The sequence below is a fragment of the Sphaeramia orbicularis genome, chromosome 11 (genome assembly GCF_902148855.1).
Source record: "Sphaeramia orbicularis chromosome 11, fSphaOr1.1, whole genome shotgun sequence".
NCBI classification, from domain to species: domain Eukaryota; kingdom Metazoa; phylum Chordata; class Actinopteri; order Kurtiformes; family Apogonidae; genus Sphaeramia; species Sphaeramia orbicularis.
In genome coordinates, this window is record NC_043967.1 from 22,475,058 (window position 1) to 22,497,032 (window position 21,975).

The window sequence follows — 21,975 nt, forward strand, 5'->3', positions numbered from 1 at the left end:
ATAACACTTGTCTGTCTGTCCTCTCTCTTTTTCTCGCTGTCACTCTTTTTTTTTTTTTTTTGTAGATATATCCGTTCAGAGCGATCGATCATCTTGGTGAATTTCTGCCTCTCCATCCTGGCTTCGAATTTATTGATTTTGGTGGGACAATCTCAAACGCTTAGCAAGGTAAGAAATGGTAAAAGCAAAAGATTGATTTGAGATCCTGTAAATTATGAGCGTCACCCTATCGATCGTGTAACGTCCATACAGCAAGGTTTTTAGAGAGTCCAGTCACTGATATTTTTTTGACACACACCATTTCTGAATTCTCACACAAAGTACGTCCAGTATTGATGAAAGTGAGACACCGCAGGTCAGGTCGCACCGCTATTCTTCTACACATTATGTGCTTTATCAGACTCCCTTTTTCCACACTTTTCATCTTTATTTTGCTGAGATTTCATTTTTCTCTGCTGAATAGTCCTAAGAGATGATTTATAATGATGTACCACAAAAGTACATTTCTTTTTTTTCTTTTTTTTTTTCTGTTAAATGTACGCATGACTTTCAATCTCCTCAGGGTCTTTGTACTGTGACTGCTGCCTTCCTGCATTTCTTCTTCTTGGCGTCCTTCTGCTGGGTCCTGACGGAGGCGTGGCAGTCCTACCTCGCCGTCATTGGGAAAATGAGGTCGCGCCTCATTCGCAAGCGTTTCTTGTGCCTCGGCTGGGGTGAGCACCTGCCACAACACATTCGTCTACATGCATTTTTTTGTGTTAACCAACAAAAAAAGATGTAAAGATATTTTACATTTGGCAGAAAAGCTGAAAATTGAAAGGAATGACATGCATTTTTTTTTTTTTTTTTTGTATATGTGCTGTAAGCATTAGGCTAATGGTGCCTAATGGTTTCCTTGATGCACTTACAGGTTATAGCTGTTGCCTTATTTGTTGTTACTTGTTGCCATGGTTACATGAGTTATCCTCTTTGTGAGCTCTTAATATCAAAACACACTATTTCAGAAACACATCCTCTTTGATAATGGACTCACACTCTGCTGTAAATTTATCCGTCGGTGCTGTTTGTGCAGACTTAATAATGCTCTGATCACCTGCCATTTTTGCACAGCTCCATGTGTTCTCTACTCTAGAGCACAAACTGCTACGCTAATAACATCGGCCCTGAAACTACAAATCTCATACATATGTGGTAGAGAGTAAGTTAAAGCTGAGGTTTTCAGCTCAGCAGTATCAGATGTCTTATTCTGATAAGTCTTTTGAGCCACCATTCAGCTTATTTTATGAAATATAGGTTTTTATTATATTAGAATAGCTAGAATAGTTGCTTTGATGGTTTTGTGTAGAAAAATAGTACAGAAAAATAAAAAAGCACAACTATCCTAAGGTTGCATCTGAGTTCACTGTATAGAAAACACCATTTTTAATATATATTTTTTTAAATTATGACAGATATAACTATTTTCAAACAGACGGGACTTAAATCATACTGAAATCGAGCGGAATGTTGTATTTGATTCTTTTTTTTTTAAATTTACTTTCTTTATTGGAAGCGTTTTCAAAGGCAACAGCATGACAGTGCAGTGTGATAGAAAGGACTTCCATTCGTTCATTTTTCTTTTTATCCCACAATCCCACCCTAACTGAAAGAATTCTTTATGTAAATCCAATATTGACATGTGATCAGTACAGAATACATATGACAATTGTCTAATTAAGAAAAATAAGAAACCAAAATAAAATAGGAGGAAAAACAAAAAAAAAAAATAAAAAATGGGGGTGGGGGGGTCCGTCATCACAATCAGGTAGCGATGTCAAGGTTTCAGTATAATTCAACAGAGGTCTCAAAGTTTTTTCAAATGACTTTAAAGTGCCATTGAGGGATAATTTAAGCTTTTCAAGTCTAATGGACAGTAACAGTTCTTTCACCCACCTGCCATGAGATGAAGGTTGAGGGTGTTTCCAGTTGAGGAGTATGAAATTCCTTACCAAAATGTTAACACATGCCCCTCCTCTAGTAAACATACTGTGTATCACAGAGCTCATCATAACAGATCATGTCAGTACTTTTTCTCAGTGTGGTTTTATTACCTGCATTTTTAAAATCCATGCACCATAAAATGTTGCTGCTAAAGTTTCTGCTGTTGCTGTCAGTTGTTGCTGTGGAAATATAAACTGCTCCTCTGTGCCAGAGGATTTTCTGCATAGCAAATGAAGAAGCTTTCATGAATTGGGTTCTGATTGAACCACTGTAGTGTGACATGAATTGGTGATGGAGAGCAGCATGGCAGGCATATTTTACATGGAAATGCAACAGATTATTATGTTGTAGTGTAAGAATGGTTGACTGCATAATGTCTAATAACCTTAATTTGCTCAATTCTCATTTACATCCCATCTTTCTTTGTTGTGTTCAATTATTTCCTTCTGAAAGGGAACAGATTCCCAAGTCTATTACCGTTTATGCTATAATCCTACCTAATACCTGCCCTGCACATGAATAGTGATAGTTTACGGCATAACCACACACTATACATAACAATACAATAGATAAACACAATGCATATAGTGGTACATGAAAAAAAAAAAACAAAACTCCAATGTTGGTCTTTGTGCTTTCCTTTTAGTGTACCTGACCTGATGCAACAGGCATCAGTGATGTTAGAGGATAATCAAAACATCAGATAACATCTGCACAGCACTGTAAACGTGCTTTGAGATAGCCTTAGAAATTACAGCTGCTTCAACGCACACACAAACACACACGCTCCCGTCTATTCATTTCACTCCATATTGATCCCACCAGTCTAATCTGACAAGTCACCGATGCCCTTACCTGATACACGGCAAGGAGAATGTATAGATTGTTGTACAGTGGCAGATAGAGACAAAGATAGTGACAGTGTGTGTGTGTGTTTCTGTGTGTGCACTGCAGCTGCAGCGACTGTCTGAAGTACCTACAATTGCACATTAAACCCATGAAACAGTCAAGCTGAGTGGAAGAGATCAAACAGCTTATCCTCCACACGTCCATTTTGCAATTTTCTCCCCAAATTAAGTGATTGAAATCGGTTGCCTTGGAAACAGGAGATTGTGGGTGTGACTCTATCTGTGTTAGATTAGCATAAGAGGGTGTATTCATGATCTACATACTATACAGATGTGTGTCTACTGTAATTTTTCTGGTTATGTGTGTATGTTAGGTGTGATGTTATAATATTTTAATATATATGTTATGTTAGACAGACACGATTGTCTAATTGAAACTTTGCGCATGCTGGTTAGTGGACCGGTCTGGCTCCCCACCATCTTATTTGTTAATGTTAATGTGACTTTTTCTAATTGCTTTTCATTTGCAGCCATAATCACAGCTTTGTTAATTACATGAATATTTCAGAGCCAAGCTCATTACGGGCCCAGCATATTTCCTTTTTCTGGCACATGCTCTGTGACACTCATTCTCAATCCGTTTCTCACTCATTTACACACACACACGTATACCCACACAAACTGCTTGATTTAGCTAATTAATGCATGACTTATTGACCACTCTGCGCTGTACCTCACAATTTTAGAAACTCGCACACACCTACACATGTACAGTGCATTGTTCGTGTAGGTCAGCGGTTGCTCGTGACACAGCAAGTGTCGATGAACACAGATGTCAGGAGGGAGTGCAACATAGCTAAAAACAAGCTTCCATCTCAGTAGAAAGGAACTGGGATCGAAGCCCACTTTCATGCCTGTAGCTAGACCTTCGTGTTAGGAGCAGTCAGGCTTAGTTCTCAGTCACTTTCAATCACATATGCACATGTTACGCGCTATTGCATGGCTGCTTACCATTTGAATGGGCTAAGCCATGTGGAGTTATCCACACTGGAGAATCTTTTTTGGTCGGCACGCTCTATCGCTCCATTAAGGTATCCTCTTATCCTTTGTCTCAACCTTTTAATCTTTTGATCTCTCTCTTTTTCTCTGCAGGTCTCCCAGCCCTAGTTGTAGCAGTGTCTGTGGGTTTCACCAGAGCCAGAGGTTACGGCACAGCTAGCTAGTGAGTACCACTTTCACAGACCCCGCCCTGCTTTACAGTAATTGCAAGCCGTCTGAGCACTCAATACCAGCCTTACTGAAGTCCACTTAACCCATAAAGACCTAAAAGATTCACTGGCAAACCAAAAGCAGCTACGGATCTAAATGTTTAATAACTGTTGATCTGCTAATCCAGTGTTCTTCAACCTTGGGGTCGGGACCCCATGTCGGGTTGCCTGGAATTCAAATGAGGTCGCCTGAAATTTCTAGTAATTGATTAAAAAAAAAAAAAAGAAAAAGAAAAAAACCCTTTCTAATAAAAATTACATGGTGAGTTGAGAGAGACAATCCCAATCCATAAGACATGACAAACTGTGAAGCTGAAACTGAAGGACTGTGGTACTGTTTATCTTTCAAATGTTCATTGTGGTCAGTTTCAGATGCTGCAGCTTTTTCATAATTCGTACTTTGAGTTCTTGTTTGTTCAGTATTAATTGTCAGCCTTGTAAATCCAAGCTGGACTGACTGTACATATCCTGACCAAGGAAAATAAAATTCTTACTTTGTGCAGTAATCTACACCTGGCTTTTCTGCCTCCGTCTATAATAATATACATTTTATAGACTAAATGTCATCTAAAAATTAACATTCATTTGCAACATAGTATAGCGAACTATATTACATGATCAAAACAAATAAATTTTAGCAAAAAAAAAAAAAAAAAAGGCTCTGTTTTGAATTTCTGGGATCACCAGGAATTTGTGACGTTAAAATGGGGTCGTGAGACAAAAAACGTTGGGAACCACTGCGATACTCCTACCAATATATACAAATAATTGGTGTAAAATACAGTTTCTCAGCTTTTTATGGTCATCAGATATGACCCATTTGGACGTTGAGAGGCTCCGTAGTGAATGTGGAAACACTGTCACCTTCTACAACAATGATTCACCTGTAAAAGGGTGGATGGAAATGCTTTTTTGCATTCAGTTATTGGTATCTTTGCTGAAAAAGTTACTTTTTCTCTAGTTTTCTCTGGTTTGATGTAATAACCTTTGAATTTACTAAATTAAGTATAGGAAATTAAATATGGGGAAATACATGATTTAAAGTGAAAAATACAAAATGTAGAGGATAATATTTTAATAGATGGTGATAAGTCATTTAAGTAAAGGTTAAATAGAAAGAAAAATTAATTTGGGATCTGCCACAATAGTGGCACTGGGTCTTTATGGGTTTATCCATTATGATCAGATTTAACATATGTTAAAGACTGATGTTTGTATGTTTCTCCAGTGTTTGAACAGTGAAAAACACACCCATCTACAATTCATGCATCTTGAACATGAACTATGATGAGTTCATCATCTTTGGTGTATTCAAGAAACCGTTCCAACCACAGATACGACTCCAAATTCAATCAAGTACACAGAAGAATCTACATAGAAAAAAACCTCCCAGATTCCCATATATCAGAATCCATCAACCCAATGCGAAAAAAAAGTCTTAATAATAAAAAGAAAAATGAAAGAAACATTTTTTTGTAGATATATTAGGCATTAACTACCTTCTGTAAAAAGCTAACAAGATCAAATCACACTAAGGGAAATGAGACACCTGTTGAACAAAGAAAAGTAGATTTTTCTTCATATTTCTGAATCACTGTCATGATACTGCCACCATTTTGTATTTTAGATAAAATGATGTACTTTTAAGGCTGAGGTATATTGTGAGCCTGAATGAAAATATATGTTTCTTGGCACTGTGGGTGTATTTAAATCTTCCTCATGTGTTTATATGTATACATACAGATGTGTTTTACATTTTCTGAAACTTTCTGACCAGATGAAAATCTAGTACAGATACATCCACACTTCTTTTTTATATTGCAGGGAGACGTAATTAGCTCAGTGAAGGTGCCTCATCTCTGCTGTTAAGGCATGAATGTCTATTTTTTCCACACTATTTCTCTCAGCAGAGCAGATAGTCATCTATCTATTGATAAACATTTCACATCCTTATTGTTGTTATTCACTGGGAGAGCGCTTTTAAAGTGCTTTATAAGTGAAATAATGAAGTACAAAATGAAAGGGTATTTTATTTCTTTAATAGACTTGAAACTGTGTTAATCCACGTGAACAGGTGCCACAGCTGTTCCTCTGAAGGTAATTTTAAAAACCCTGATAAACAAGCAACAATTTAAGCTGGAAAGACATCCTCAAGTGAGGTTAACACCCAAAAAAGCTGCTCATTTTCTCTGTTTAGGGTTGTGTCAGCGTGTTCAGTTAGATTTGAGTGATAAGGAGCAACACATCCACGCAGAAATAGCAATTTGTTTGTTTTTGTAATTGTCTTGTACAGTAAGTGTAACTGCTTTGTTAGGTACCATGAAGTAATGGTACTAATGTAAGGAATAATGTTCAAAGGGATAATGTGGATATTGACAGGTGTCTGGGTCAGCACTTATGTTGGTCTAATGTTCTAAAAATACATGTTCTTTTCACCTTACATGTGTTTTTCTAGTATTTTTTATACATTTACTTCTTGGATTTTTTTTTTTTTTTTTGCCACTTATGGGCAAGTAACCAAATATAGTAACTTCATCGACCTTGATTTTCTATATGGCAATAAAAAAGTAGTGTATTTCTATGAGTGCCCTGTAAAAGGTTAAGAGTTAATGTCCGTTGACTTTTGGCTGTCAAAATCTTTACAGTTCATCTATGATGACATCTGAATCACATTATCCCTTAAGACTTTTGTCATGGGTTAGATGAGAGATGGACCCACGATGCAGACAAAGAGACATTAGAAGAACTTGTAAAATGACAAAAATCTTTAATGATTGTTCCAAAAATGGCCTTGAGCAGGAGCAGGATGAAGGTGGCTGTTGAGTCCGGGGAGGAAGCAGGCAAAGGCAGGAACTGGGAGAAAAGAGCATAATCAGGATTAACAAAAAACAGGAAAGTAACAAAGCAAACCCGCAGAACCAAAGTTCATGAACTACCACTGAGGTGAGCCGACAATCTGGCGTTGAGTTGTGCAGTAAACCGGTCTTAAATACTGAGGAGTGGAAGTGGCAGATTGGAGGCAGGTGGCTTGATTGAAGATGGTGTGCAGGTATGTAGGTGAGAGGTAACGGTAAACTCCAAGTCTGCCCAGCTCCAGACAACACACACAAACACACAAACAAGACAGGGAAAGAACAAACAAGACACACACCCACAAAAGGGAGGGGGAACACAAGAAAAAAACACTAGGACCCTGACAACTTTCCTGACATATGGTATTCTTTAGAACAGACAGACTTAAGGTCATAGTGACCTTGACCTTTAACCTTTGTTCATCATCTTTTCAGCTAATTCCTCAGTTCAAGTGAATGTAAACACCCAATTTGAAGAAATCCTGTCGAGCCTCTAAATATTTTACACATAATTAGGATGAAAGGACAGACAAAGCCTCTAAAGCCTTTAAAGAAAACTGGTATAAATGCCTCACAAAAAACATTTTAACAGTCATCATAGTCAGTATTTAGATATTCATCCCTTCTCGCATTATTGAAAGCTCAATTCTTTGTATTAGTAAAAAATAAGCGAGATGCGTGTGAACAAAACAGTGCTTTCAGCTTTTCGGGCTGATGTGGTTTTCATCTTTGGCTTTCTTTTTTATTGAGCTGCAATTAAGACAACAGAGTGGCTTCAGTATGCTTTGGTGACATCACTGGAGGACACATTTACACTCATTAAGCCTCAGTAGCTATCAGACTAAATGAAATTTCACAAGACCGTTTACAGTTCCAGGATACGTTTTAGATGGTGTACATAATAAATTCACTCAGCACTGAGGGCATTATTTACAGGGAAAAAAAGCATTTGCCCAAAGAAATGGCTCCTTTATCCCACACTTATTTAAGTAAATGTGGTCCTTAATTGAGTGCATGGTTGTTATAGTTCAGTATATTGAACCCACAGCAACTGAAATTAGTTTTACACAAGAATAGATGTTTTTTTTATGCTTAAAATGTGTCTGTCTCTTTTTTCTGTAGTTGCTGGTTATCCCTAGAGGGTGGTCTGCTGTACGCCTTTGTTGGACCTGCTGCTGTCATTGTTTTGGTGAGTTTTTCCTGTAAACTGCAACATCTGCAAAAACAAAACAAAAAGAAAAAAATAAAATAAAATAAAATAAAATATACTTAAAACACCCAACTGTCATGTACTAAGCAGAATGAGCAGAATGGGGTGAGCACATTTTTCTTGGCTGAAATTCATAAAATCAAGCCACTAAATTACCATAGTGGACTTGTTTTGAAGAAAATGCCAAAATTTAACAAGTCAGACTCATTATAAGCAATGAAAACACTAATTGAAAACCATGCTTGGCAACATTACTTTTTTGTGAAATAAACAGATTTTTTATTTTTTATTTATTTAATAATTTTTTTTCCGTGTACCGCTTGTCTGAAGTTGCCTTAAAGCAGGGGTGTCAAACTCATTTCTTCAGCCCAATTGGATCTCAAGTGGGCCAGACCAGTAAAGTAATAGCATCATAACCTATAATTAATGACAACTTTTTTTCTTCATTTTAGTGCAATAAAAAGCATTAAATTATGAAAATATTTACATTTACAAACCTTTAACAAAAAATATGTGAATAACCTGAAAAAACTGACATTTGTAAGAAAAATAAGTGCAGTTTTAACAATATTATGCTTCAAATTATCATTTATACATGTGCATTACACACAGTGTTACACAAACATTTGGTAACAAGCATAATATTGTTAAAAATTTGGAGTTTGGAACTAAAATAACAACAGTTTCTCATTCAATTTCTCATTTGCCCAGCTCATTGTTAGTTCTTCGAGGTTCAACTGGACTAGTTTTGCTTCAGAAGAGTAAATGAGTTTCACACCCTTGATTGTTAATATCATCAGTGTAATTTTTTGCACTTCTCAAATTCATCCCATGGGCCGGATTGGACCTTCTGGCGGGCTTGTTTTGGCCCCCGGGCTGTTTGAGACCCCTGCCTTAAAGAGGCAAAGAATCAGTTAAACCAATTAAACTGGAGCAATAGGATGTTTAACAAACTATCTGTGTCAGCAGAACAGAGAACTGATAAATAACTACTCAACTGGAATTACTGTCTTTAAGGGAAAATAATGGTTCATAAGATAAAAGCTTAGTTTCAGATTTAATTACTTTTATGTTCAGTGATGCAAAGATATCCATTACTTCTTTTATTTTTAGGTAGTTGTTAATTTAGCTTCAGCTTTATGCGCATGGGACTAGCATTAGTTGGAGACTCAGGTAATTTGTAATAATTGTCTGGGGCGCCGATAAGGGGGGGTGAACATGACAAATTCATGGGGCCCAGCATTTGTGGGGGGCCCATAGAGCAGTGGAGGGGGTCCAGTGGATACAGGTTAGAAGTTGTGAAAGTTGTGTGTAATATCTGCTGTATAAGACAGGCACAGAAGTCGGGAGTCAGACACTGAAAGCATGTTAAGTGTCAGTTTCTTTTTTATGCTAGCGTAAGTGACATTTTGTATGGACTGCACCCCCCCTCGCTCCGACAGTTCAACAAGATACTGAATTTTATGAAAGGGTCCACAACGTTTACCTTTCATGGGGCCCACAATTAGTAGCGACGTCCTTAATAGTTGTGCATCTGTAATTTTAATCCTGTCTAAATCTCCCATGTCTCTAATTTGCAAGTTAAAATTCCACTATAAACTTCCCTCCTTATTTCACCAAAAAAATAATAGGTCATTATTTCTTTGCAAATTGGTATCTCCATGATTTGGTGATGGTGATTTTGGTGATTTTCCAATATTTTATTCTTTTCTCCTTGCCTCTTTTCTGCAAGGCAATTATAAAAAAGTGTTTTTACAGAATATTTCATGCAAATTTAGCTAAGCTTTTGTCACTACACAGTGTGGCATCCCATTCACAGAAAAAGCTCAAAAACTTTCAGAGAGTTCTTAGAAGATGTTGAGATGGATGCCATTTAGAGCAATGGGTAGTATGAACATTTTCTCTTTCAAAAGGCTCAACAGTTACAATTTGGCAGATTACACTGGACAACAAAAAACTTTTTTTGTCTGTTACAAGGAGAAAAACATCTCATCATGAATAAATTTCAGAATTTCTCCAGCATATCAGGATTTTGAGTTTTGAGAACATGTGAAAAAAAACTCCACAAATTTACATAGATATCAGGCCCAATGAGGAATGATTGTTTCAGAAGTGTTTCTCTTGTAGGTTGTGATAGTTTCCTGCTGTAGAACCGACAGAACCATGTCTGGGTGGAAGTGCCCTTGGTACCTGGTTTCTGTTTCAGAAATATAAATAAGTGTTAATACTACTACTCAAGTGTTAATAGTACTACTCCAAATACAAGTATTAACAGTGGATAGACTACTACTGCAGCTGTTAGTATCAATAATACTAGAAAAGCACTTGGAGAACACAGACCTCCGCCAAGGCAGATCTGCCCCCCGCGCTATCAACACCAAAATTTAATCATTAGTTCCTTGTGCCATTATCAACATTTCCTGAAAATTTCATCAAAATCCATCCACCATAAGTTTCTGAGTTATCTTGCTAACAAACTAGAAAAGCACTCGGAGAGTGCAGACCTCTGCCAAGGCAGATCAGTCCACCCTCCCCCCCACCCCCCGATCACCACCAAAATTTAATCATTTGTTCTCTGTGCCAGTCTCAACATTTCCTGAAAATTTCATCAAAATTCTTCCATAACTTTTTGAGTTATCTTGCTAACAGACAAAAAAACCCCTATGAAAACATAACCTCCAAACTATACTATCACAACTATATGGATAAATGAGTAATCAGCTACCAACTTTTTCCTGTTCCAAACTACCATTCCTTTCTTACTTTTTCATTGCAAACATCTAAATATTTAGTAAGTTTGACTCTGCAAACTCAGACGATAAACCCAGCAGCTTGTTGACCTGAGGCTTTTCCTATTCGCTGTACTCCCACATCGACATGCGAGCTCACACACCCAGACCCAGGTCGGACATGACAAAATGATAAGTTGAGCACTTTGATCCTTGAGTTTAAAATGTCAACCTTTAAAATCTTACATAAATTCGAGCAGACAAGACCATTCTGGCACCACGCCATATGCCAGAGATGAATTCTTTGTCCGACCCAGCAGCCAGATATCTCACTCTTAGGTATACTTGTGTAAATATGACTCGGTGAACTTTATGTATTCAAGGCCAAAGCTTTTTTTTTTTTAGGAAAAGTTCTTTTCAGCCAAAAAATATGACTAACGGTGCCTGCTGAAGTCATAATAATGTGTCCTTTGTTTTCGCCAAGTGCTATAAAACTGATGTTTTTATATACAAGTAAATACAGCTCTATATTGTACTACAGCAAAATAGAGTGCAATGATTGCATCTCTGTGGTGTGTTAATCATCTGTTGTTGTGTGCTGCTGCTGTTTCTGCTGTATGTGGCTCCGTGTAGGATTAACTAATTTCTCCTAAATGAATCCCTGGGTGGATATTTCACCACTAAGCTTAATAAGTCTGGATGGGGTACTAAACTTTAGTTTGGTAATTGCTACTGCTGCTGCTGTTGTTGTCTGATGCATTACAATTTCTCCTGTATGTCCAGTGCTCCTTAAAATGCATGTGCACATTCTTGTTGAGATAAACTGTGGACAAGAGATGAGCCTCTGGCAGTTCTTTTAAGCCCATATGGTGTAAGCAAACACACATAACATAGTGCTGAATATTCATGTTTATGATAATAAATGCTTTTAAATACTACTGCTGTTTATATTATACCGTCAACAAACCAAGCACTAATGACAGCAGATAATCACATTTTTAGGGAATGAGAAAGTCTTTCATTACTGCAAAAAAAAAAAAAAAAAAAAAAAAAATCTAAGATAAAATATCCTCATTCTAGTTTTTTTTTTTTATTTGACATGATAATTCTTCTTTTACTGGTTAAGTGTCTTAATGCTTGAAACTAGAGGAGTTATAAATCATGTTTTCTGTGACCAGATAAATGTAATAGTTTTTAGTGTGGATGCACCATTTTTAAGATATCTGCAGGATATTTTTACTTGTTTAAGAAAAGGTTGGCAAGCCATATTTTCCTGTGCTGTTTGCAGACAATTTTAAGTAATATTTCACAATGAAATGAGTTACAGTGCATCCAGGGTTGTGGCTTTATTTAAACAGGGTTTCTGCAGGGTCTTAAAAAGTCTTACAAGTCTTGAATTTACAAATCTGCATTTAATACCGTAACCCATAAAGACCCAGCACAACTTTTGAGTAGTTCCCAAATGATTCTTTCTCCATATTTAACCTTTCTGAAGTGACTTATCACCATTCATTATAATATCATCCTCTGTATTTTGTGTTTTTTCAGTGAAAATTATGCATTTTCCTATATTTAATTCACTGATCATGTAGATGTTCATAAAAAATCAGATTAAAATTGAGGGTTATTATATCAAAAACAGTGAAAACTGAACGAAAAGTGACCTTTAAAGCAAAATCTATCATTAACTGAACATAAACCCAGTGTCTCCATCCACTGTTATTTATCAAACTCCATGGGTTTTACTGGTGAATCAATGTCGTAGAAGATAACGGTGTTTCCACGTTCACTACGGAGCCTCTGAATGTCCAAATGGGTCATATCTGATGACCATGAAAAGACGACAAACTGCATTTTACACCAATTATTTACATGTATTGGTAGAATTAGTGGATCAATGGGTATTACACAGTTTTCAGTAGATGGTTTAGGTCAGCGTTGGATGTTTGAGTCTTTATGGGTTCAAAAAGTCTTTAACAGGAGTTACATTTGTTTAGCACATTAATTAATAAGAGAGTTAAGACAGCTAAGAAACAAGATAAATCAATATAGATAAAAGAGAACAGTGAAACATCAGTACAATCATACAGAGAAAGCACATTTGATACAGTTGGTCTTAAGTTCTGTTGCAATGTTCTGCCATAAATGTGTTTAATGTAAATAATGTGTCTGTTAATTGTCCAAACTGCAAAGAAAGTAACATTAGTCTACTCAGTTCCACCCACTCCAATCCTATAATTTATATTGAAATTAGGAACCAATTATTACTAATTTTGAAGCCTCCTGTCAGAAATAACTGAACAGTGGGAATCAAGGCATTGGAGTAGATAAATACATTTTCCTAAATTCTAAGTCACACATTTTTGCCAGTATGGCCATAAAATAGGCATTAAATTCTGTTCTAAGAAGTTTTAAAAAGGTCTTAAAAACTCTTAAATTTGGTGATACAACCAATATAAAGGTGCTATGACTAGTTCTTCCTTGTTCTCTAATTTAATGTGATAAATAGCCGATGAAGGAAAAATATTTGGTTATGAATCTGACACTGAAAGTAAGGAAGGGGCAGGACTAGATAAGCCTTTGATTGTTTCTGTCCCCTCTCAAACTATGTTTATGAGTTGATTTATATGTACACTTATGTTAAATTTATTGTACTTCATTACTTTTTCTGTGATTAATGACCATTGATGGGTGCATATGTAATTGACATCTTGATTTTATAGGGTTTTTTTTTTTTGGTTCTTTTTTCTTTTTCATTTCAAAGTTTGAGACAAATAAATAAATAAATAACCTGTAGGAACCCTGTTTAAAGGAACGCAGAGGAGAGAATTACATTGCAGAAATAAAATCTTCCATGTAGTAAAGGAATAAAGGTTTACAGAATCACACAAGTAGAAAATCAAAGGTTGCAGGCGTGTGAAATCAAAGGACAGTCATGTGATTCGGGGGTCAGTGTCTTGTGATTGTTGGTGTGTTGGTGTGTTGCCATGTCTTTATCATTTGTCCGTGCTATGTCGAATCCACACCCCAGCTGCTGTGGGAGTGTCCCCAGCCCCCTGGTGTTGTTGCTGGGTTTCCCACTCTAACAAACAGCTGTAATGAGAGTGGGAAGAGAAACACAGACCTTCCCACAGGACTCTTTTCTAATTAATGAACATGGCCTTGGGCAAATAGCAGAGCAAGATGCTGCTGACTCACAGCGCCGGGGCTCAGACATGACTAGCATGACAACGGCACGATCGCACTCCGGCACGTTGTCGACCGTTGTCAGGCGAGCGCAAAGAAGGATCAGAGAGAGATTTCAGCAAAATGTAAACGCAGTCAGATGTGTGCTGTATGCAGAACAAGGAAACATGTTTCAAGCCTCGACCAGTGGCTGCAGTGGTAAAGACAAACTCCTGAACCCCTCAGCTTTCCACAGGCTGTCAGCGATAGTGTTTTGAATATGTAAAATATCACTGCTAAGCCGAGAGCTGCTCCTTTTGACGGATGAAGGGCAGAATCCAGTCAGACATCCGGTTTTAGACCTTGATAAGGATCCGAGTGTATCCCAAACTCTTGTGAAGGTCATTCTTCTTCTTCGTTTTTTTGTGTTTTTTTTTATTACCTCGCACCCCGAAGTGGAGGCAAGGGGTGTTGTTTTTGGTTCAGTTTGTTTGTTTGTTTGTTAACACTCTAGCAGCAAAACCATTGGTTGAATTCATACCAAATTTGGTTTGTAGATTACCAGTGACCCAGAATAGATCTGATTACATTTTGGGAACAGTAAGTCAAAGTTTAAATTTTTAATGAATTTTTAAATTCTTTTTTTTCCAATTTACTTATAATGGGCGAAATTTCACACGTTTGTAGCAGCAAAACTATTGGTTGAATTCACACCAGATTGGGTTTATAGATTGCCAGTGACCCAGGATAGATGTGATTACATTTTGGGAAAAGTAGGTCAAAGCTAAAATTTTTAATTAATTTTTAAAATCTTTTTTTTTTTTTTTTTTCCCATTTACTTACAATGGGCGATATTTCACATGTTTGTAGCAGCAAAACTATTGGTTGAATTCACACCAAATTGGGTTTATAGATTGCCAGTGACCCAGAATAGATGTGATTACATTTTGGGAAAAGTAGGTCAAAGTTAAAAAAAAAAAATTATAATTTTTTAAAATCTTTCTTCTCCTCCCATTTACTTACAATGGGTGAAATTTCAAATGTCTATAAAAACATCAGTTTTGTTTCAATTTGTTTCAAACTTGGCACATATATAGAGGCATTTGCTATGCTGACATCAGCACACACATAGACATGATGACATCAACTAGACTGATGCCAAAATAAGCTACAGTACATGCAATACAATACATTGTTGTGCCTGGCATCACTTGTTTATTTATTTTTTTCCTATGCACCTCTCAGCTGACAGCACAAGTAAAAGAATAAGCAAAGAATGGCTCCAGGAAAGCAACCTGGGGTGAAAGACAGAGTATTGCTGAGATTATTAAACATCAGGATTATGAGGTACATGTCGCCGGCGTAGAAAATCTCCCAGCTGGGCGGGATTTTAGAGTGAAATAGGTCTACACGTGGCAAGCCTTGGCTCGGATCAGAGTGTTCATGTGTCTAATAAAATCTGTATCACTGGGTCAGTGTTGCCAGATGTTGGACAGGCTTAGCTAAGGGCGACTCATTAGGAAGCGAAGGCAGGATGGGAAGCAATCAGTGCTTCCTCATTTATTTATTTTCTTTATAAAGTAGTGGCCACATGCTTCAAGGACTTGTATAAACACTGTGTAATTGTGGTTGTTAATGTTTATGCTGTGTGAAGCCCTGGGAAGTAACACATTAAATGTAACAAGATTTAGTGTCAAAATACAACTAATTTTCTTGGTCAAGCAATAAAAATAGGTTAAATAATAGACTAAATAGATTTTTTTTTCTCCTTTATTATTATATTTGTATTGTTATTCTGTTTCCTTAAGTATATAAGCATTTCTTTGTAGATTGTTTTGACATCACTTACTTTTTTCAAGCCTGTGATTTCAAGTAAATTGTGCAAAAATAAAATCTAAATACAGTCAAATCTGCACCTTTGAAGTTGACGGTGAACAATCAGGTTGACTCTAAGTTTATAGTATTGTTATTTATTCCATAACTTTGCCTCTCCTTTCATGCATTGGGAGAAGGGAAGGTAAAAACATATTTTTTTCTGCTGCCATTTTTTACTTTAAGAGGATTAGCTGCAGGGAACAAAATGTACTTCAGAGAATGGAAAGTAAAAGTGTTCTACTATGGAACTGTAAATTCACATAGTTTTATTTTTATCTTTGCTTACTGCTTCTCACTCTGAGTTTAAGCTGTGAAAAACAAAAGGTCAGGGAAAAATGTCATTATACTTATTGCGAGACTCAAACTTAACAGCGCTTTCTTTTTTGTATACATTTCTAAAGTGTTTATCCTTTGTGTTAAGATACATTCACAGCAGCACCTTCATGTAACCCTTAGCGCTATCACTTTGTATAGAGTCTAACAAACTTAAAGTTCTATTTAACCTGTGAAGACCCAGTGCTACTTTTGCAGCAGTTCCCAAATTAATTTTTCTCTCTATTTAACCTTTCTTAAGTGATTTATCACCATTTAGTCTAACATTATCCTCTGTGTTTTGCGTTTCTTAAAAAAAAAGTCTGGTATTTTCCGATATTTAATTTACCAATCATGTCTTTAAACTGGTTAAACTGGAATAAATCAGTTAGCCCAAGACAAAAACCCTGTCATTTTCACTCTGGAGTCTCTGCGACAATGAAAACCCTACTGTCGATCATAGAACTTTTTTTTTTTTATTTCAATCTTTTACTGAATGCATGAACTGAATTACATTTGGCAGCTCATCTGTTACAACAACCCTGATCAAACTCTCCCACGTTTTCCTCAGGTGAACATGCTCATCGGAATCGTGGTGTTTAACAAGCTGATGTCTCGTGACGGCATCTCAGACAAATCTAAAAAGCAGCGAGCAGGGTAAGTGAACTTCCCCAAACTTTTACGTGCATCACACCCGACTAAACACAGAAATCACAAATCCACACACATACACACATACTTGGTGGGAGCTGACTACAAATTCGCCGCATTAGATGTATTTTACCGTCTGTCTTGCACAAACACAGGGAAATGACATTTTCATGGCGACTAACCGCTTTCAGGGGCCTCTGAACGCACACCTACTTGTACACCTGTTCCTCCTAAAAAAAAAAAAAAAAAATCCAGAAATACAACCCAATTTGGCAACAAAATGACAAGACATCTGTCATGTTCTGTTGCTTTGTAAAACCTAACAGCATTTTATGGTCACGTCCACATATGCAGGTATTCCATCTCATTTTCTCAGTTTATGTGACATACAGTGGATATGAAAATCAATGGCAGATGGAAACCTAATTACCTTCTGTAAACACATGGATTATGTGGATGAAACCTTATGCACTATCGAAAGTCTATAGGATAAAGGCTATTTTTTCCTTTTCGTCTTGCACACGTGATATATGCATAGATAGTAGGCATGTATGCATATGCATCCACATATTTTGGCTAAAGCACCTGGCAGCTTTACTAATACTACGAGTGTGGATTTCCTCAGTTTTTTGCAGCCAAATCCATGTTTCCATTTCCATATCTATTGATTCCATTGTTTTCTCTCATTTAATCACTCATGTGTCTCTCTCACGTGACATTTCCCTCAACGTCTGTCTCTTGCACAAATTAAAATTGATGATTTGTGTATAGCCGCAAGGGTTAATAGGGCAGATTGGCTCTCTGGAGGGGTGTTAATTAGCTTTTGTTCCCAGTTATGGGGTGGAGACGTGTGCAAACACAGGTAGAAACACACACAAATGAGCCCAAACTAGTGTATCCTTCTTTATTACAGCCAAAGTCATTGGTGTTAAGCACATTTCCACCAAGACTCCTCAGACGTGTGTGCACAAACGCCCACACTCACCGTATCGAAATGATCATACGCACACAGTAGTTGTTGCTAACAGGACAGGCTGTCATTAGCGTAATGTATTTCTTTATGAAGCCATGGGGATGTGGCAGGCACTAAGGCAATGAGCTGTGATGGGACGCTAATGTAGCATAGCCCGTGCATGGCCCCATCATTCTCTACTCGTAACACATACACACAGAAACACACACAGACACACATTTTCTCTCCATCTGAGTAGTCAACTGTAAGTAAACAACCTAAGGGAAGTCTTTCTTCACTTATGCCCTCATAAACTTTGCACGTACAGATAAATAACACACACACATACACACTGGCAGTAGAAGACGACGGTTCAGTGTATTTTCTGTCTTGTCAATGTTAATCCACGTGATTCTGCTGTAACATTACAATGTCCGTCTTTCACGTTCTCTCTATTTGCTCTGAATCAATCTTTGACTGTTTTTCATTGCTGCTACTTTTTTAAAAATCTGGTTTTAATTTGCCTTTCTTTCTTTTCTCCCCCCTTCCCCTTTTTTTCTTTTCCCTTCACTACCTTTGTTGTGTCCACTTTTTCCTCCTTTTTTTTTTGTTTTGCAACTGTGACACCTTCACATTCACCTGTTGCCATCACTGGAACATGTGTTTCCACACCCCCTCCCCCTTCCTCTCCACATGGTTGTGTATGTATGTGTTCACATGTCTTAAAGTGTCCCAGCGGAGGCGCGTAGTCGGCTGCTCCTGAAATGCTCCAAGTGTGGCGTGATCTCGAGCACCGCTCTGTCCAGCTCTACTGCCAGCAGCGCCATGTTAGTCCATCTTCATCGTCCTACCTCGATTCTATTCTCTGACTCCACACTTGAGTTTCTGTCTCTTACTCGCCTCCATCTCTCTCCGTCTCTCTCTCTCTCTCTTTCTCTATCTCTACTCATTTTAATCTCTGGATGTCGGTAATGATGCAGGATGACATTGAGATTGGTCCGTATAAAATATAAACAAAGTAATGAAAGGAAAAAGGAGAAACACATGCACTAGAAGCTACCACTGTTTAATGAGAGCATGTTTTGATCTAAAGCCGCTTTTCCTCAGGTCATTTACAACAAACCTGGCCAGTGTCAAACCCTGTCTTTTTAAGAGCTGAATTACGGTGGATTGTTTTTTCGGAGGTGTAATACATCAGGGCAGTACAATGTCAGGAAGGTTGTCAATTATACAAGCTGTGTTACTGTCGAACACATTATTCAGCTCTTTTTTTTTTTTTTTTTTTTTTTATGTTGTGGTTCTCACGTTGTGCTGTGTCAAAGTCAACAAATTCAATATCAAAAAGAGTTCAGTAACGGCATATAGAACAAAACCTGTCTCGTTTCATTGTAGGAAGTGTAAGGTCCAGCATGTTTGACATGATTGAAGCTTTATATTCAGTTTTTGTTTTTGTTTTTTTAATCCCCATCCTGTACAGATATATGCTGATTTTGGATGATAACCTGAAGTGTTCTTTATGGCTTAACCCTTCATAGAAATACTCCGAAATTCAAGTTTTTAACCTTTGTGTGTTATTGGAGGACATAACAAGACTATTACGTTTGTGAAATTTTCCAAAATTTTTATTGTCATGTAGAAAATTATAGTCAATAAAGTTATCATATTTGGTTCCTTACCCATGAGTGGAAAAAAATGCAAGAATTAAATATATAAAAAATATAAGAAATGCACTCACGCAGTACTTTTTTCATACTTGCATACAAGTACAAATTGCTGATGATACTTAAGCACTTCTACTTATGTACCTCACACACAGAACATATTAATGCATACAGTCTGACTGTTCTTTTATACAGTAGGTCTCTGTCTTTTGCAATCCTAAATAATTGTTTTTTTGTTACACATTGTCAAGTTTTCCATCACCCCTCATACTCTGATGTAGGGAATAAAATGAAGTAATTTTAAATTAAATTACATTTAAACAGGTGTTAATGAGTATCTCAACACACAACAGTAGATATACAGGGTGTCCCAAAAAAACTGACATCATTTGAGTTGTCCATATTTAGAGATGATTTTGAGGTGTACATATATAGAGTGACTATATGGTCAGGAGAAATGATACTTAAAGGTAGGGTGGGAGATGCTGGAAAAATGGTTCGAGCAAGCTACATTTTGAAAATACACAAAACCCCTTTCTTCACACTTTACCCTGAAAGCATGTCTCCAGAGTACTGGAACGTGCAGTGCTTGGTCCTGCGGGTTTACAAGCGCTGCGTAGCATCAGTTCACCTGTACAAGTGCTCCAAGCCTCTGAGAACACACGATTTGTGCTCAAAGAGGGGTACACGCAGAGGGGGGAGGGACAAATGACAGTTGAGTTTGATAGACATATCATCCTTCAATCATTTGGAAGGGCCGGTAAAATGATTGGTTGGTCTTTTTTCAGTCTTGTCCGTTCCACAGGTGACAAATTTTTTTTTTTAAATTTTGTGTTAAAGCATTTAATTAATTGGTTGCAATCGGGGTGTGAAGGGGATTTTAAGCAATATAGTTAAAAACGCTCCAGGAAAACATCTCCTACCCCACCTTTAATAGAATGTATTTTATTTTGGGAATGTTTTATTCTCCAAAGTTCACACGAAAAATTCTAGCAATGATAATTTTATAATGTTCCAAAGATATTACAAATGTTCAATGTGTGCGAGAATAAGAGGAGAAGCACTGAGACTCTGGAGAATGTTACATATAACATGCTGCAGCGAGTGAGGCAGAAACTCCACTACTGACTTGAACATTTGTAATAACTTTGGAACATTGTAAAATGACCATCCCGCAGAATTTTTCGTTTGAAATTTGTAAAATAAAACATTTTATGCCCCAAATAAATCCTATTAAGTATCATTTCTCCTGACCATGTACTCACTCCAATATGGACATCTCAAATCTCGAATGATGTCAGTTTTTTAAGGATAGCCTGTACTTTACATTCCTGCAACAGTCATTTTTTTCCACATATTCTTAACATTATTTTGTGGTATAACAGGCTTTGTAGTTGTAGTTGTTTTTTTTGTCTCAGCATCTTTGTGAGTTGTTGTCATGGTTTCATATTCACTGCAGACATCATCTGAATGAAAATTGAATCCCAGTTGCCATTACGCTGTTACAAACACTCCTATGCATACTTATGTCCTTCAATAACCTGTTTTCTACCGAATCTTCCATCTCTGTTTTTGTGCTCATTTTATATCTTAAAAAAAAAAAAAAAGCTCTCTGAAATCCCAGCTTTTTATGGTTCTGTTGTTGCATGATTGGAGGATAATGGAACGAGATTGCCCGTTTTCTCTTAAGATTTTTTTTTTGTTGGCACTTACGTGAACACAGCACATAGTGTTTGTGTTATTGATATTTTCCACATAGCTTTGCAAATTCATTTACATCTGTGTTTGAATAGAGGTTTCTACTGTTAGATTTGCCCATTTACTGTTGCATTACTTGCAGAATACTGTTAGTTAAGGTCGTTCAGATAATCTTCTTACAGAAATCCTCAGCGTACAGCCGTAATATAACAATTGATATTTCTACTTTATTTACTGAAATACCTTTTACATAGGGGAATTTAGCTTGAAGTTTTCTGTTTTTGTGTTATTGTAAAGTAAGCTGTTCTTATTTGTACCTGCATATCCTGCTATAGCTATTTGTAGAATGAAATAACTACCATTTGACAAAGCAGCTCCAAAGCACACTTTTTTTTTCGTCCCAAATGAATTTGCAGCACTTTGAAATATAACGGCTCATTAAAAACACTTATTGTGTATGATGAGGTACGCTCTGAGGTATCAGAGTTTTTGGGTTTTTTTTTTCATTTCCACATCGAATGTAGGCTAGTATTGTACTTCTGAAAGTGGAGTGTGAAGCATTTTATGAAAAATTAAGACATTACAAAAGACTACAAGGTGAGAATGTCACAGCTGTGTATTTATCGTTCTATAATCTTATTTTATGCACTGCTTTTGGTAGTTTGCACCTTTATTGCCTATTCTACACTGAAGAAAGCCTGACCTTCTCTTACTAAAAGATCTCCTGTCATAGGGCAGAGTTTTCAGTCACAGACCAGAAGGTTTTGGAGGGTT

At 36.9% G+C, this 21,975-nt stretch overlaps 1 protein-coding gene across 4 annotated transcripts in view; it reads left to right on the top strand.

The window, feature by feature from the left end:
- adgrb2 (adhesion G protein-coupled receptor B2) overlaps positions 1 to 21,975 on the top strand; it is a 448,357-nt gene that overhangs the window by 366,434 nt on the left and 59,948 nt on the right. For all 4 annotated transcript variants that reach the window (XM_030146710.1, XM_030146711.1, XM_030146712.1 and 1 more), the window contains exons 19-24: positions 66 to 168; positions 563 to 713; positions 3,981 to 4,050; positions 8,071 to 8,137; positions 16,811 to 16,896; positions 18,571 to 18,669. In XM_030146710.1, the coding sequence (XP_030002570.1) occupies positions 66 to 168; positions 563 to 713; positions 3,981 to 4,050; positions 8,071 to 8,137; positions 16,811 to 16,896; positions 18,571 to 18,669 (576 nt within the window). The remainder of the gene's footprint in view (positions 1 to 65; positions 169 to 562; positions 714 to 3,980; positions 4,051 to 8,070; positions 8,138 to 16,810; positions 16,897 to 18,570; positions 18,670 to 21,975) is intronic.